The sequence below is a fragment of the Diabrotica undecimpunctata genome, chromosome 6 (assembly GCF_040954645.1).
Source record: "Diabrotica undecimpunctata isolate CICGRU chromosome 6, icDiaUnde3, whole genome shotgun sequence".
NCBI lineage: Eukaryota > Metazoa > Arthropoda > Insecta > Coleoptera > Chrysomelidae > Diabrotica > Diabrotica undecimpunctata.
Window position 1 is genome coordinate 142,824,208 of NC_092808.1, and position 17,244 is coordinate 142,841,451.

The 17,244-nt window shown below is 32.0% G+C and overlaps 2 protein-coding genes across 2 annotated transcripts in view; one reads left to right on the top strand and one right to left on the bottom strand.

Annotated features, from left to right (window-relative positions):
• The window catches only part of LOC140444019 (LHFPL tetraspan subfamily member 2 protein), a 36,651-nt gene extending 31,817 nt beyond the window's left edge, over nt 1–4,834 (bottom strand). Inside the window, exon 1 of the mRNA XM_072535597.1 lies at nt 4,415–4,834. The gene's annotated coding sequence lies outside the window, so the exon portion shown is untranslated. The remainder of the gene's footprint in view (nt 1–4,414) is intronic.
• A 1,067-nt stretch (nt 4,835–5,901) lies between these two features.
• On the top strand, nt 5,902–17,157 carry LOC140444018 (putative gamma-glutamylcyclotransferase CG2811). Its single transcript, XM_072535596.1, is given in 5 exon segments — nt 5,902–6,237; nt 10,483–10,527; nt 10,530–10,748; nt 12,744–12,990; nt 16,959–17,157. Coding segments are annotated over 5 exon segments (795 nt in total). The 5' UTR covers nt 5,902–5,987; the 3' UTR covers nt 16,993–17,157.
• Nucleotides 17,158–17,244: the final 87 nt, after the last annotated feature.

Consider the following 17,244-nt stretch of genomic DNA (forward strand, 5'->3'; position numbering starts at 1 on the left):
TATATATATATATATATATATATATATATATATATATATATATATATATATAACAAACAAACAAACAAACAAACAAACGACAAACGAGATCGATTACTTTATCACTGATAAAAGATACATATTTACAGATGTGACAGTGCTAAATAAATTTGCGAAATCAAGCGACCATCGTATGGTGAGAGCCACCATTGTGTTAAATACCAACTATGAACGACACAATATGATAAAAAAGAAGCAAATAAACATATGGACACATCCAAACAACGAACAAAATTTTGAAGATCATATCGGTAAATTCCTTCAAGAAAAATCATCAACAAATGATATTAACATCCTAAATGACATAATAGTAGAAGCAATAACAGAAGCTCAAAAGAAATGCTACCCAAAAAGCGTGAAGGAAGAAAAAATTAGTCTGGAAACACAGAAAAAAATGGAACAAAGAAGAATACTGAGAAGCGACGAAAACTCTAGTAACGACGATATAAATAAAATGAACAAGGAAAAGAGAAATCAGAAAAGACCTAAGAAAATACAAAGATGCGAAAATCATCAAAACCATTGAGGAAAATAAGAGTATGAAAATAATGAGACGCAAACTCACAAATGAAAATAAACAAATAGTCAAACTCAAGGATAGAAATAGCAACATCACATCAAACAGAGAACATTTGTTACAAATTGTGGAATCATTCTACGAGACATTATATAGCAACCAATCGACTCTAGATATAGTTGAATATCAGTTGACGAAGGTTCAAAATCAGGGTTCCGAAGATATCCCAGAAATCTCCTTGGACGAAATTTACAAGGCTCTAAAAAAGATGAAGAATAACAAAGCTCCGGGGGAGGACGGTGTCGTCACGGAAGCGATAAAGATAGGAGGCTCAGTACTGATAGCCAAAATTCAAAAGCTCTTTAATCTATGCCTATGGAATCAAAATATCCCAGCAAAGTGGAATAATTCAACAACTGTACTCTTACACAAGAAGGGAGATATAGCAGACCTGGAAAGATACAGACCAATCAGTCTCCTTAACCATCTTTATAAATTATACACCCGAATAATAACGAACAGATTAGAGACAAAGCTGGATTTTTACCAACCTCGGGAACAAGCCGGTTTCCGCCCTAATTACGGCACAAACGATCACCTGCAGTGCCTAAAAATCCTGATAGAAAAAACTAACGAATATAACCGTCCCTTGGCATTGATATTTGTAGACTTTAAAAAGGCGTTTGATACAGTGGAACTACCGTCCATCTTAAGAGCACTACAAGATTGCAGGGTCGACCACAGATATTGTAATATAGTTAAAAATATATATGAAAATGCCACAACAACCATAAGTCTACATTCAGCAACTAATAAAATAAAGATAAAAAGGGGAGTCAGGCAAGGTGATACCATGTCACCAAAGCTGTTCATTACCGTTCTTGATTATGCATTTAAAAGACTAACATGGCAACAGAAAGGAATATCCATCGATGGAGAAAGATTAAACCATCTACGTTTTGCGGACGATATCGTGCTTCTGTCAGATAATCTGGGAGAGATCAAAGACATGCTCCAAGAACTGAATGACATACTACAAGAAACTGGGCTGGAGATAAATTTCGAGAAAACCAAAATGATGACCAATATGGTTCCCAGCGAAGAGATACAGATCAATAACAAGGTAGAATTAATCGATAAATACACATACTTGGGTCATGAAATTAGAATAACCAGAGACAAAACTTTAGATAACATTCTTTAAATTAAAATTAAGCTAATTTGCCTGGTCTATAAGAAATAAGATATTCAGATCTATTCTATAACTTTTTACAAATCGAATAGAAATGACCAAGTCAAATCGTAATTACCTGAAATCGGAATGTTGGATATCTATCACGTCGTTTTTGTGTTTGGATTGGCATTCTGTAACTCACATCATAATCGGTGTAAATCGAAAACGTCAACTTCTACTTGACGCGCTCAGAAGTTGGTGGCAACCCCGCACTAAAAAGAGAAATAAGTGTTCTGTGACGTTATGTTCCTGGAAAGGCTAGTGCCCCCCGGAAAAATTCATCAAAAAAGAAGATTATATTTCAAGCTTGTCGTCAAGTAGTTTTGATTTGTTTTGGTTGTTTAAAAAGTTCGTTACAAGAATACAAAATGGCAAGCGAAACACCAAAGAAAAAGACATCTGCTGAGCAGTTAAATTATTTAGTAAACTTTATCTAAATAAATAACACCACAGACTAAAAATGTCAGACTAAAAAAGTCAACAAATAAATGTCAAAACAAACGTCAAGACCAATTTCGATGTCGAAACTTGATCTCGACAAAGCTTGTCTAGTCGAAATCAATTTCTACACAACATTCCGATAGTAGAGGTCGAGATGAGTTACAGTTTATCTGTAGATGCAAAGCAAATTGTAAAAACTATATACAATACCTTACTTAAAAGAGGACTTGACACAACTTCCACTACGAGTGAAATATGCGATTTGACGAAAATACCTTTGACCACAGTAAAAAGAACTGTGATAAAGACCACAGAAAAGTCTATACCATGTACGAAGAGCAACGCATATCTACATTAAGAGCTCTGAAGCAACGGCTCAATGTTGACGAAATCCAAATAAGCTGTAGCTTCACCAGCTTATGGAAAATTTTGAAAAGTATGGGCTTTCGATATCGTATAATTGACAAAAGACAAGTAATTATGAAATCTCATAGCTTACAAAAATGGAGTTATGAGTATATAACTTCGATAAGAAAATTCCGTCCTGAAAATCGTCCGATAATTTGCCGATTCCTCCGGTAAATGTAAGACAAAAGCTCCGTCAAATAGAGGGAAAAGTTAATGTTTGTTTTTCTATAATTTTAGCAATTAAAATAGATTTAATTTAATAATATATAAGGCAAAGAAATATATTTTACATCCGTTTTTTTGATTTTGTCGTCGTACCTAATTATTGTAAATTTTGTGGATCCTTTGCCTTAGGAGTACCGTCTAGTCAGTGTTAATTGTCAAAAGACAAACTCTATCTACCTCGTTTGGTTATCGCTCCAGACCAGTCTTAACAATGGGCCAAGTCAGATAAATTTAATAATTTACGACCACTCTAATTGAAGTCAACCATTTTCTGCTAAACAAACTTTACCTAATCATTGTAAAGCATGTAATATGTAATACAAATATCCACAAAATAAAAAAATATAGTTACTGAAAGAAAAGACAGGGTTATTAGCTAAAAAAGCAAGCAAGTGTACAGACTAGGTACCATAAAATGCTAAAAAAGACAAATTTATGATAACCTCAAAAAATAAAAACCAAACTGTAGATATATAAGATACATAATATGAATGTTAAAGTTTTAAAAGAGTAAAGACATACATTTCTTGAAATAACTATCAATGAATGAGACCATCCTATGCTAATTAAGTGTGAAATAGAGAAAGCAAGGAGAGCATTGTTTAAAATTTCAAAAATATTTATGTGCCATGATCTAGCTTTAGAAACAAGAATGGGGCTGTTAAATGTGAATGTTATGTTTTCTGCTGTTTTATATGAGTAAAGCTTGGAATCTCAGCAAGGCTACTAGCAAGACAATTGAGGCTCTTATGGCTACAAAGATTTATTCTCAAAATATTGTGGATACTTCAAGTAACTGTCAAAATGAATAATAATTAAAGATATATTATGCTATGCTTCATTATTATAAGGAAAGATAGGGTAGAATGAATTTTATGGTTTAAAAATCTATGTGTAGGTATAGTTTAACAGGTAAATCATGAGTTTATTCTGTGCAGTTGTGTATTCAGTTATTCATGTTAATATTGAAAGGTAAAAGGACAAAAGCAAATCACAATATTTTCTGATTTACTTAAATCTTAGTATGAATTCACTTTAAAAACACTTAAGTATTTAATTTAATCATTGTTTAACACAATCTTTTGATTTTTGATCTCTCTTAATTAATCTATTACGAAAATGATCACCTTTATTTAAAATTATATACTGAATACTCCATACATTTGCATTGGATACCGATAACATACATAAAAGATAATTTGTTTTTGATTTTAAAAAGACATGACACCAATATAAATACTTATTAATAACAGATTTATCAATAATAAAGCTCATTAGAAAAGATAATTTGATTTTAATAATGAAAATGTTCAATTTTAAAAAGACGTGGATAACAATGTAAATACTTATTAACAGATTATCAATACTAAAGCTCACTAGAACAGTCCTTTAATATAATTATTATTGTTTGTAATACATAGCATAATCTTACCAAACAGTGGAAAAATTATAATAAGTATAAACAACATTGTTTTTATACAAGAAGCCAACCTGTTGAAACTGTTACAACAAATTTTATTTTAGCTGAATTACAAAAACGTGCAACTTACCTGTAAGTATTTTTTTCTCTTTACTGAAAGTTCGTTAAGCACAAAAAAATATGAAACCAACAGGGCACTTTATAACCACACCCCTTGACACCTCATCAGCTGATGGCCATTGCCACGATGAGGATGAGACCCATCAGAGAGCCAGGAGTGCCTTTAAGTTCAATGACTTGAAGTTAGATACAAAAATACAGCAATAATTTAAAGCAGTTAACTCCTGTTATTAGAATATCCGGTTTATTTAAATTAATTACTTGACCTTCAGTGTTATGTGTTTATCCTACATTCTTTTTTTTATCCTATGTGTAATCCAATAGTTATAACAAAGAAGATAGACGCTTATAGAAGACCAGTTCAAATGGGCGATTTGGTTACGGTTTAAGAGGGTGGCTGCATAAACTCACAGCGTGGTGCCGTGGCCGTCGGCTTAAAACTATCTTGAAAATGAAATATGTAGTTAGGGGGAAGTGGGAAAGGAGTACGAACGGGTAACTTTGCATCTACGCCTAAACAAAATTTCGATGCCATTGATTTGCAAACTGTCTTTTTTTTTGTTTTTTCACAATAAAATCTTTATTTTCAATATATTAAATTGTTAAATTTTTAATTTTAAAACTTAAAAATGTATGATATTTACAATATTCAAAGTATTTATTTTTTTAATTGTATAACTTTGAATTAAAAATTGGTTTGTTCCAACACAACGAAAAACCGTCACATAACTTTTTATTATACTGTTTTTCTGCCCAGAAATTAACGAAACAATTTTAAAAAATTTCAATTTAAAAAAAAAGTATTCAATGAAACTTTTTACTAAATTATGAAATTTTCCGTTTCGCCAAAACTTCCATTTCATCCATAATTTTTCAATAACAACAAAAAGCATTCCTGATTTATTTTTGAAATAACAAAATAAACTTTAACAGTACATTTTAATGAATAGTACCTATATGTGAAAGTTTTTACGCTGTATGGGTACTATTTAATCTTGTTTTAAAATAACAACTAATAGTATCTAAAACATAATTTTCACAATGAATGAATATTGGTGAAATTATTACAATATAGTCTTAAACTGATTTATACTTAAGATTTGTACATATTTCAATTAAAAATTTGAATTATAATAATTTTTCTAAAAAGATTAATTTATTAAAAGTTAAAATAATATTATTTTCTTTAAACAATTTTATAAAACGCAAAAATTTAATCCTATTCTACGACCACGCGGCATCTACATATAAAAATATCTAAAGTTGCATTTATTGCCCCACTCTTTCATATTTTAGAAGCAAACCGCTCCTTAGTGGTACCACGTGCAACACGTGCGTTCCACTCGTTCCACTTTTCTTTATCTATGTCACATCTTTTGCTATGCTCAAAAATAACAGTGAAAAATTCTTCTATAAGCGTCTATATTCTTTGGTTATAATCTAAATATTTTTATTGGTTATTAAGCACGAAAGGCTAACTTCAGTTCGTAAGTGGTGGTAATTTTTTATCTAATGAGGGAGGTATTTTCGACAGGATCGGATTGCAATTATTTCTGCTAAGTTAGGAACTGAAGTTAACAAAAATGTTTAATAATTATTTTCCTTTGTTTGTTATGTTTTCTTTAACTCTTATTTTAGGTGTAACTACGAAGGCGATGAACTTGCACAAAATATTTGTATATGGAACTTTAAAAAGAAATGAACCGAATCATTCTTGGTTTGCCAAAAATGCTGAGGGATACTATAAATATATTGGCGATGCTAAGACAGTCGAAAAATTGCCTTTAATTATAGCTACAAAATACAACGTGCCATTTATTTTAAAAAGCCCAGGTCAGTATTTACTTACCGCACTAATTTTCATTGTTTATTTAAAATAAATTATGTAAGTATAATATTTACACAATTTTGCATGTAAATTTACATGCCTTATGCTTAGTTTTTTTTTTTGTAATTTTGAATTGAATTACGGGGTCATTACCTACTTACTTTATTGTTTATGTGGGTTGGTTGTCCAGTGAACAAAAAAGCGATCAAAAATCGTAAATACTGTTGTGTGTATATCCCTTGTAGGTATAAATTTTCCTGAATAACGTGTTAATTATGGCTTATCCAGTAGCCAATCTAAATATCAGTTATATACCCATGCTTTTAACAACATTTTTTGAGAAAATTAACGCTGTATTCGACACAGAAAAAGCAAAAAACTACCTATCAAATTGTACTTTCATATAGTTTTAATAGTAATATACAAATGCAAATCAAATTTAAAATATAAGTTCTGTACATTCACAAGGATAGTGGTACAAGTGTACAACTGAGGGTAATCAATGTCGTAGATATTAGTGGATATATTTTTTTCTTTAAAGGCACTGCTGTACAATATCAGAGTGCTATACTTAGTTCATTCATAAAATAACTTAGTGAGGAATAAAACGAGAAGAGTCTATTGTGTATTTAGATTTAGAATAGCGAAAATTTCAAACATTTTTGTACTTTTGTGTGAAATTTTAATACAATATATATAAAGTATAAGGATTATGATGTGACGTGATCGAAATGACCAATGGAAAGGTCAAAGGAAACATTTTTAAACATGTTCAAAACAGTGCTGACAGTCAATACTGTTTTAAACATGGAAATGTTTAAAAATGCTCTTAATTCTTTTCTGCTGACGAAGCTAACAAACAATTAGCGAAATATACATATTGGTGCCACCCGTAGACTTCCCCTAATATTCTCATTTCTAATTTTTGCGTTGTGCTGTTTGTTGGCTAGCCTTCCGGCTAGCGGTCGTGTGCTTTATTTCGAGCGTCAACGAAACCTCCAGCCTGATTCTATTCGAGGAGCGAAAATCACATCAATATGAGCTCCGCAGGCATCAATCTCCTACCCAATCTCAACCCAATGACTCAGGCCCTTATCATACGAAAGCTTTTCAATCAATTGTGTCACTGACAAAGTTGACAAAATCATCAAATGAAGAGGAATAAAATCAATATTTACCCCCCCCCCCCCCAATAAAAATTTTCATCTCTTGTCCGATTATTCAAAGGTAACATTGCAAAAGAACTACACGGAGTTGATAAAATTCCTTGTGAATATTGGCCCCGATCTTACATGAGCCAAACCAATCGTAGAATTCAAAATAGAATTTACCAACATTCCATTTCTGTTTGCAATTTCGATTCAATTTTAGCCTAAATACATTTCTATCATCCAATTAAATTTATTATTCATCATCATCATCAGTGGCGTTACAGCTCTTTATGAGCCAAAGCCTTCTTCAGAACAATCCTCCATTCGCCCCTGTCTCTGGCAACTCTTCTCCATGCTCTAATTCCGATAGACTTCAAATCATTTTCTAGGTTGTCTTGGTACTTAAGTCTCGGTCTTCCTCTTCTTCGTTGTCCGATCGGCCCTCTTCGGTCAAAAACTTTTCTGACTATGGCATCTTCTTCTCGTCTGATTACATGACCTATCCATCTGAGGCGTGCTACCTTAATGAATTTTACAACGTCAGGTTCTCCAAATCTTCTATACAACTCAAAATTGTAACACCTGCGCCACAAACCTTGTTCTTTTATGCCTCCATATATTCGTCTTAGTATTTTTCGCTCAAAACGTTTGAGCAATTCTTGGTCATTCTGTGTTAGTGTCCAAGTTTCTGAACCATATGTTAGCACTGGTCTTATTAGTGTTTTGTATACAGTCAGTTTAATTTTTCTAGGCATTTTAGAGGCCATCTGTCTTCTTAAGCCATAGTAACACTTATTGGCGAGCACTATTCTTCTTTTTATTTCTTCACTGACGTTGTTATCTTTGGTTAGCAGCGACCCTAAGTATATGAAGGTGTCAACACCTTCCAGTTCTAGGTCATCAATTATTATTCGTGTAGGTGTCGGGTTGCTTGACCTAGTGCAACACATATATTTGGTCTTTTGAACATTTATATTTAGTCCCATTCTGTGTGCAGATGCTGTTAACGACTGAAATGCTTCAGTCAGAGATTCTGTGGACCTACCTATGATGTCTATGTCATCTGCATATCCGACAATTTGTACTGATTTGTTAAAGATAGTACCATTCGTAGTAATCTGCGACTCTCGAATTATTTTTTCTAATGCCATATAGTCCATCACCCTGTCTTAGTCCATTTTTGCAATGGAAGGGTCTTGAGAGATCGTTTTGGATTTTTACCATGCTCTCTGCACCTGTGAGTGTAAGTTCAGTTAACCGACAAGATCAAATGGAATGCGAAATTCTACCATAGCAAGTAGAAGTTTATTTCTATTAAATAAATATAAATATAATTCTATAAATTTATTATTAAGAGATCAAAATAATCAAATGATATAAATTCAATATTATTCGTAATAGGAACAATTGGAAATGTTACGTCGGGATTTCGTAAGTGACTCTGTTTATCAACGGCAAGCTCATAATGTAGGTCAAATGATTAAAATATTGAAAAAAAAAACATTAAATATTGTTAAATTTAGCCGAAATTTTTTAGCCAAATATGTAACAATTAATATATAACACACAAATAAACTGACTAACTGCCGGGCAAAACTGTATATTGTATCCCTTATTACAACTTACTTATTGTAGTTTTATATCTCCCAGTTCCCCAACTACTCCAGTCGTCAGAGACGAAAATGCCACTCAACCCCTAAAAATCATACGAACAAGCTGAATTTTGCCGAGAATATTAATTTTGGGACCCTAAAAAAGATACAAAAAAGTTTACCACTTTAGCCTCCGGCTTCCCCCTAAAACTCCTCTCGCAGTGGGATAAAAACGCAAAAAATAAAAATTCAAATAAAAAATGTAGCTGAGATAATTTTAAACAAATATATTTATAAGCATTTTTTTGTGTAGAATGAACCGTTCACTTCCGTTCTGAAGCGACCGTCGATTTTGCATGTCAGTTACGCGCGCGAAATCAATGTTAAATAAAATTTGTATCAGCTCGACGGTAAAAATTCGATATCTTTTGATTCAAGTGACCTATCGACAAAAATCAAGATGCATTTTAAAGGTAAAGAGTTCAGCTTTCGTATACAGTTTTTGTATTTTGCCGCAAATAAACGTGGCGCGATTTTTGGCATTTTTTATGATTCTCACTAGATCAATACAATCTATCCCTTTTATTGACTGGCCACTATGAAATTTCGATTATTAGAGCCTTAAAACATATAGCATGAAATTTTAGTTTTGAGTTTAGGCAACAAATGTGAGGCATTTGAAATATGATTAAAAAACGCTGGATTTAAACTTTTACACAACAAACGATCTAAAATATCTAAAACTTTTTTTTTTCAATTACACTAGTACTTTTTTCAACAGAACAGAACTTCTGCAATAAACTACATCCAAAACCGTCTTCTTAAATGCATTTCCCGTGACGTGTGATCGTTTCTAATGTAAAACATTAAATTCTGCATTTTTTATACATATTTCAAATGCCTCATATTTGTTACCACAACTCAAAATTGAAATTTCATGTCATAGGTTTTAAAGATTGATCTTTATGGAAATTTTACTACAACTGTTTAATGAAAGTGAACAATTTTATTGATCTTACGAGAATCGTAAAAAATGGCAAAAAACTTCAAACAAAAGCTGCACTCTTTGCCTTTAAAACGCATCTTGATTTTTGTCGATAGGACATTTGGATCGAAAGATATCAGATTTTTACCGTCGAGCTGATACAAATTTTATGGAACATTGATTTCGCGCGCGGAACTGACATGCAAAATCAACGGTTGCTTCAAACGTTGTTTCTAATGCTCATAAACATTTTTGTTTAAAATTATCTCAGCTACGTTTTTTATTTGAAATATTTTTTTCTAGGGTGCACAGATTCTTGGTAAATCGATTTTTTTGCGTTTTTAGCTCCCTGCGAGGTGGGTTTAAGGGGGAAGCCTTGGGGAAAAAGTAGTAAACTTTTTTGAATCTTTTTTGAGGTCCCAAAATTAATATTATCAGCAAAATTAAGCCTGTTCGTATGATTTTTATGGGTCAACTTTCTGACAACTGGATTAAACATCGTTCACAAAAATTACATTTTAGGAAATGGAACTTTCATAACCGGTGAAGTGTATGAAATTGATAATAAGGTTTAGCAGACCTAGATATATTGGAAGACTATCCGAATCTTTACACGAGAGAAAAGTTTGATGTTAGATTATTGGATGGAAGCAATTCCTTAGAAGAAGTATGGATTTACGTAGTTACTAACTTTCTTCCAAAGCTGCTGAACGAAGAATTTTACGGAACTTATGTTAGCTCAGAATCTCATGGGAGACCGTTCGTGCCGAGACATATGAGAACGGAAGGTTTACGCGCATATTATCATGAAATATTAGCTTAAACTTAAGTATCATTTTTCTGTTTTTATGTACTTAAATATACGAAGATATTTATAATACATTGGTCAAAAATTAACGCATCAACAAAATTTTTTATTGAATTTTCTCCTCACATATTTTATAAAGATGATAAAAATGATTTAAGACACTAAATTTACTTAATTAGTGGACTTGAGTGGAAAAATAAGTCATGTCAGTTAGCCGCAGCTCATTTCTTCTTCTTCCTATGCCGTCCCCATTAACGGAGGTTGGCGACCACATTTTTAAAAGTTTCTCTGTCTTTTGCAACGTGGAATAATTCGTCTACAGTCATGTTTGTCCAGTCTCGAATATTTCGCAGCCATGACTTCCTCTTTCTACTATTCCCTTTTTGCCACCGACTCTACCCTGCATGATGACCTGCAGAAGACTATATTTATCATTTCTTAGTATGTGTAAAAGGTATGCAGTCTTGCGTACTTTTATTGTTCTCAACAATTTTTTTTCTCGACCCATCCTTCTCAGCACTTCCTCATTGGTGACTCTGGCAGTCCATGGAATTCTCAACATTCTCCTGTATATCCAAAGTTCAAAGGCTTCAAGCTTCTTAACTATTTGCGCTTTTAATGTCCATGTTTCTACCCCGTACAATAGTTGCGACCAGACGTAACATTCAACAAACCTCAGTCTCAGCGCAGTATTCAGAGTTTTGTCACAGAACAATTGCTTGAATTGCAGCTCATTTATCAGAGGCATAATCTATGAATTAAAGAGCTAAACAATTTGTAAGAAACTTTATAAATGTTACTATAAAGTAAACATTATAAATTAAAATTTTCAAGTCGAATATATAAAGGCTGAGAAAACCGCCACTAGAAACCACGTACTTTATGGGGAAATTATGTGGCAGCCTACGTGTTAAAAAAGTAATATATTTTATCCCAATTGCATAAAAAGGTAAATTTTTGACAAGTGTGCCAGTTATGACGTACTCCTATCCCCATTAAATGCTGAACCAGAGATATTTTGACGTAAGAGAGGTTTTGAAAACAGACGATTTGAAAAGAGTAAAAACGAACTGAATCCAAACAATTCGAAACATGACCGATTACAATTATTGGAAAATACGTTTGAGGGAAGCATAATAATTCAATAGTAGACGCAATGAGCGACATAATAAGCGCGGATTATAATGATATTTGTTTATTTAGTTAGGAGTTACACATTTGTCAAAAAATATTTGCATTTAAATATTTTAACAAAAATTTTATTGTATTATTTTATTATTGGTTATTAAAAATGAAATTATTCCAAAATAAGTAACTGCCAATGTGATTCGTCCCAATCAAAACCAGGCAACAACACCCAAAACTGAGTCAAAATAAAATAACAGGTTTTTTACTTGCCTTATCAGTAGAACTAGTTTAGAGTTCTTACATTTTTATTGGTGAATCAACAATTTTGGGTACGACTGTGTGTTACTAGTCACACCACTAACGAATAGCTATTGAATGTATTGTTTTTTGAAGGTATGTGAGTAAACCTGAAATATTATTTGATAAAACGGCAAACCAATGAAAAAGAAACGTTCCTTTAAAAGGCGTAACTTCATTAAACTTATAGAAAATATACAGAAACGGTTTTAATATTTAAGATGAAGTGCTACAAAAGCTGTAACTTTGTTTTTTTCTTATGAAAATAATTATATGCGAAGTATGAAACGCATAATATGTAGATGTAGATTCAGATTGCACAATGGTTTATACCCTGTAAACTTGTGTAAATTATTAAAATTGATTAGAGACCCCAAATTGTTAATGCGGAGAAAATGGGAGTACCTACCTACTTAGCAGTAGTTGATCCCGATAGAGTTTTATTTTATTTAGTGTTTTAACTAGAAATGGGTTAAATCTTTGCACATTTTGAGCGAAACGAGTAGCTAATATACGTACTATTATTATTTCATGATTAAACTTATTTTAGGAAATGGCACTAACATTATCGGTGAGGTATATGAAGTAGACGACAAAGTTTTTGCCGATTTAGATATATTAGAAGAATATCCAGATTTTTATACACGAGAACAGTTTGACGTTACTTTGTTAAATGGTGGTTCTTCTGTAAAAGTGTGGATCTACGTTATTCAAAACTTCAATCCGAAGTTACTAAATGAAACATGTTATGAAAGTTATAGCAATTCAGGATCTCATGGAAAACCATATGATCCTAGGTAACATATTATTTATTATAATATTTGTTATATATTATATATGTCATTACATTTTTTGCTGATACGGCGGTGTAGAGTAATATTGGAGAGTAGTGTTTTTTCATAATGAAGCTTATAATCATTCGCTAAACCCATTTTGTCGTTTTAAGAGGGATCACTAGGATTGAATGAATATATTCCAAAATTGTTAATATGGAACTGCATTATTAAAATAAAAATTCGCTTTGGATCTCTTCTCTGAGATTTTAAACACGTTTCTTTTAGATTAACTTCAATTAATTTTGTTTGAGAACAACTATTCTAGAATTCGTTTAAAATCTGATGATTAAGATAAGTTAGTTGCCTACTTACTGACTGTACTTAATTTCTGTGTCCGGGTGACTCCTTTAAATTTGATACTGGCAATGTTTTGTCACTTGGATTGCCCTATTATTAGCTGTAAAGGTGGGTTGACATGATCCAAGTGTACTTGGTTAAAGTCTGCTTGGACGTTGCGCGCGATACATTTGGAAGCTACTTTGATCGTGTCACCTATTCATCCAAGTACACTTGTATCAACAGATTATATCCAAGTTAAGTAGGATCTATCCAAATTAAGTAGGACGCTGACCAACTTCCTTGGATCCAAGTAGTGTGGTATTGTAAAATGGCGTTGGTGTCGAAAAATCGAAAACAAGAAGTTAATACAAAAAGAAAATGGTCTGAAAGGGTCAGTGTTAGATTCATGGAGGTATACGAAGCTGAGGAAGCATTATGGAATGTACGGATAAAGGCATATAAAAATAAGGATTCCAGACGTGCGACATTTTTTCTTTTTTATTCCTTTTTTCTGAATTTCAAGCTCATGTATCAACATATCAGCAACTATTAGAACACCTTCGACAATCACTTCCGCTATCTTTACTGTGGGTATTTGACATCCAAGTCATTTAACCGTTGCAACTACTGCAACACTGATAAAACGAGAATGCTGAAAGTTGTTTTATATACATACCTGGAATTTGGTAAATTATAAATAGTTTCATTTAAAAATTATTAACAGGTTTTAAAGGAGGTTTTCTTTTATAAGTAATTTGTATAATCTAATTAGACAGGTTTTCTTTATGACACCGATAAAACAAGAATACTGAAAGTAGTTTTATGTACATACCTGGAATTTGGTAAATAATAGTTTCATTTAAAAATTACTAACTGGTTTTAAAGGAGGTTTTCTTTTACCATTTTGTTGTAAGTAATTTGTATAATCTAATTAGACAGGTTTTCTTTATGACACCGATAAAACAAGAATGCTGAAAGTAGTTTTATGTACATACCTGGAATTTGGTAAATAATAGTTTCATTTAAAAATTACTAACTGGTTTTAAAGGAGGTTTTCTTTTACTATTTTGATATGAGTAATTTGTATAATCCAAGAAGACAGGTTTTTAATAATTTTCATGTTACATTTAAATCATTTATTGACACAACTTAAACTGCTATGACATTTAGATCCACAAAGAACTTTTTTCTTGAAGCAAGGACATCTCATGGTACGGCATTGTTTTTGTGCTGGTTTACACGATCATTTTTTAAAACTTTGCTCCCAAACTTTGATTCTATAGTCACAGCTTTTCGTAAAGATATCGGAGTATCTAAAATTTCATCATTATAGCTTTCCGTTGCCGTCTGCTTGGACATTGCGCGCGCAACACTTGGAAGCTACTTTGGTCGTGTCACCTGTTCATCCAAGTACACTTGTATCAGCAGATTCTATCCAAGTTAAGTAGGACGCTGGCCAACTTCCTTGGATCCAAGTAGAGTAGTTTTATAAAATTAAAATGGCGGTGTCGAAAAATCGAGGAGAAGTAAACACAAAAAGAAAATGGTCTGAAACGGAGAGTGTTAGATTCATGGAGTGATATGAAGCTGAGGAAGCATTATGGAATGTACGGATAAAGTAATATAAAAATAAGGTTGCTAGAAGCGGAGATTTTTTTCTTTTTTACTCCTTTTTTCTGGATTTCAAACTCATGTATCAGCATATCAGCAACACCTTCCACAATCACTTCCGCCATCTTTACAATGGTTATTTGATATCCAAGTCATTTAACCGTGGCAACTAACTTGGTACAAGTACAGTTGTTGTACAAGTCCACTTGGTCCAAGTTGGAATCAAAGCATTCTTGGATCGTGCCAACCCGCCTTTAATGATGGTGTAGCTTAGACACGCCCATTCGGAATGAAGCAAAACTCACATTTTCCATATCGCTTGGATGCAAAACTCACTTTTTGAACTCGAAACTCACATTATCCAAACATAAACATTAAAAAATATATATTTACTAGCTGACCCGGCCACGCTTTGCTGTGGCTTGGATATTGTACGACTAATATTATCTATGTTTAATTTATTCAAGAGAGTTACGTAAATATCATGAAATCCGTGTTGGCATACCCAGTATATCCAGAGAATTTCAAAATTCTTTTGGATAATTTACGGCTTCGTCTCCATTGACAATACTGTCGATTGATTTAAAATATACGAGATCACCTAGTAACAACTGTTAAATCTAGAAATTAATTTCGTAAAATCAACATTTTTCGCTGCCAAAATTGCGTGCTCACTGCGCCAATTATGGTTCAAGTAATTATTCAGTATAGCCGAAAGGACACTTACAATTAATTCATGTTTGGTGTCACCAAAATTGCAGAGATTATCTAGAAGTTTGATGCATTGTGTATTTGGATGCAGTTTTATTTTACCGTTTCCAATATTTAGCAAATTTCGACATTTCATCATAAAAACGATTGTGTTAAACATGCGCTAATCGCATTCGCATATGTAAAGAGATGAAAAACCTGTCTGTCTGCCTGTAAACTAACAATTATTTACTACTAACGAATGCAAAAATAAAACTGCGTGAAACAATAAATCAAAGGTTTAATGTTTATATTTTTCAAATTATACCTATAATAATGTGAAATATAAAATCACTAAACACTGTTACTCGATTTTCAGTAAATAATGAAATTCAATTAGGTAGAATCATTACTTTGAGTTTGAGATGTTAATATTGAATTTTATTCGTTATTTAAGGAAATATTAAGTGAAATGATATATCTCAGCTCTCCGCAATGCTTAGAACAACTGTAAGTTGCCTACATTTGGCGCAACTCAAGGACTAATAAATTTTTTTATAAAATATACATTTTTAGAGATAATAGAGCTTACTTTCTAGAAATTTCTAGAAAAAACTAGAAAATTATACCTTATAATTTGATCATATTTTCTCACCTGCTAGACCTTCCTAGGATTTTAAATAAATATTTCAAAATCAAAATTAACCAAATGAATTTAGTGGTTCTCGATTTATTATAACAATGTCCTATCTCCTAAGTTGGACTATTAGCTTGGGCAAACATCGTGACACGAAATTTTTATATATAAAGATAGTGATTTGATTTATTTTACAATTGAACAGGGTATTTAAGAGACCAAAAGCAAACAAAGTGTGAAAAAATAATTAACAAAATGGGCTTGAAACATAGTATTTATAGTTTTTTGCAGGAGAATGTGGGTTTTGCAGTTAGACCCCTCAAGTAGGAAACGTCTGTTTCAATAAATTTCTAAAACTAAAACTTTACACTTTTGTGCGTCTAACAACATTTATAAAATGTAATTTTCATTCCAATGCTACAAGAAAACAATTTCAGAAAGTTTAAACTGTATATTTATGTTGTGATGTCTTTTTGTGTTAACTCTTCCTGTGAAATTTGTACACTTGTATTTTTTTGTAGTTACTTGAAAGCTAATGACGGAGGAACCAATTCCTTAGACCTATATACCGATCAATCTACCTGATCAAGCTGACTTAACTTGTAGTAGTTGTTGTAGTTACTAACATTTATGTTAAATTAAAGTAATTATTCTAACTGAATATTCAGAATCAATATTGATGATATTACTTTATCAAACTACTTTATTTTAGAGATGCATCAACACTTGAAGAATTAAATGCATAAAAAATGAAGATAATCAGCAGCAGATGTTATTTTTCTAGTATTTCTTACTACCAAAAATTATCCAGAGTTATTACTAAACAGTAGATTAGTAAAAATATTAGATCATGCTAATATGCATCGATTTTCTGATTGTAACATGAAAAATAAAGATTAATTTTGTTTTAATTCAACTGTTCTGATTTTATTCGTTAATGTATTTTGTTTAAGAACTTGAATCGGTGAGTCCAAAAATATAGTTTTCAGAAATCTAAA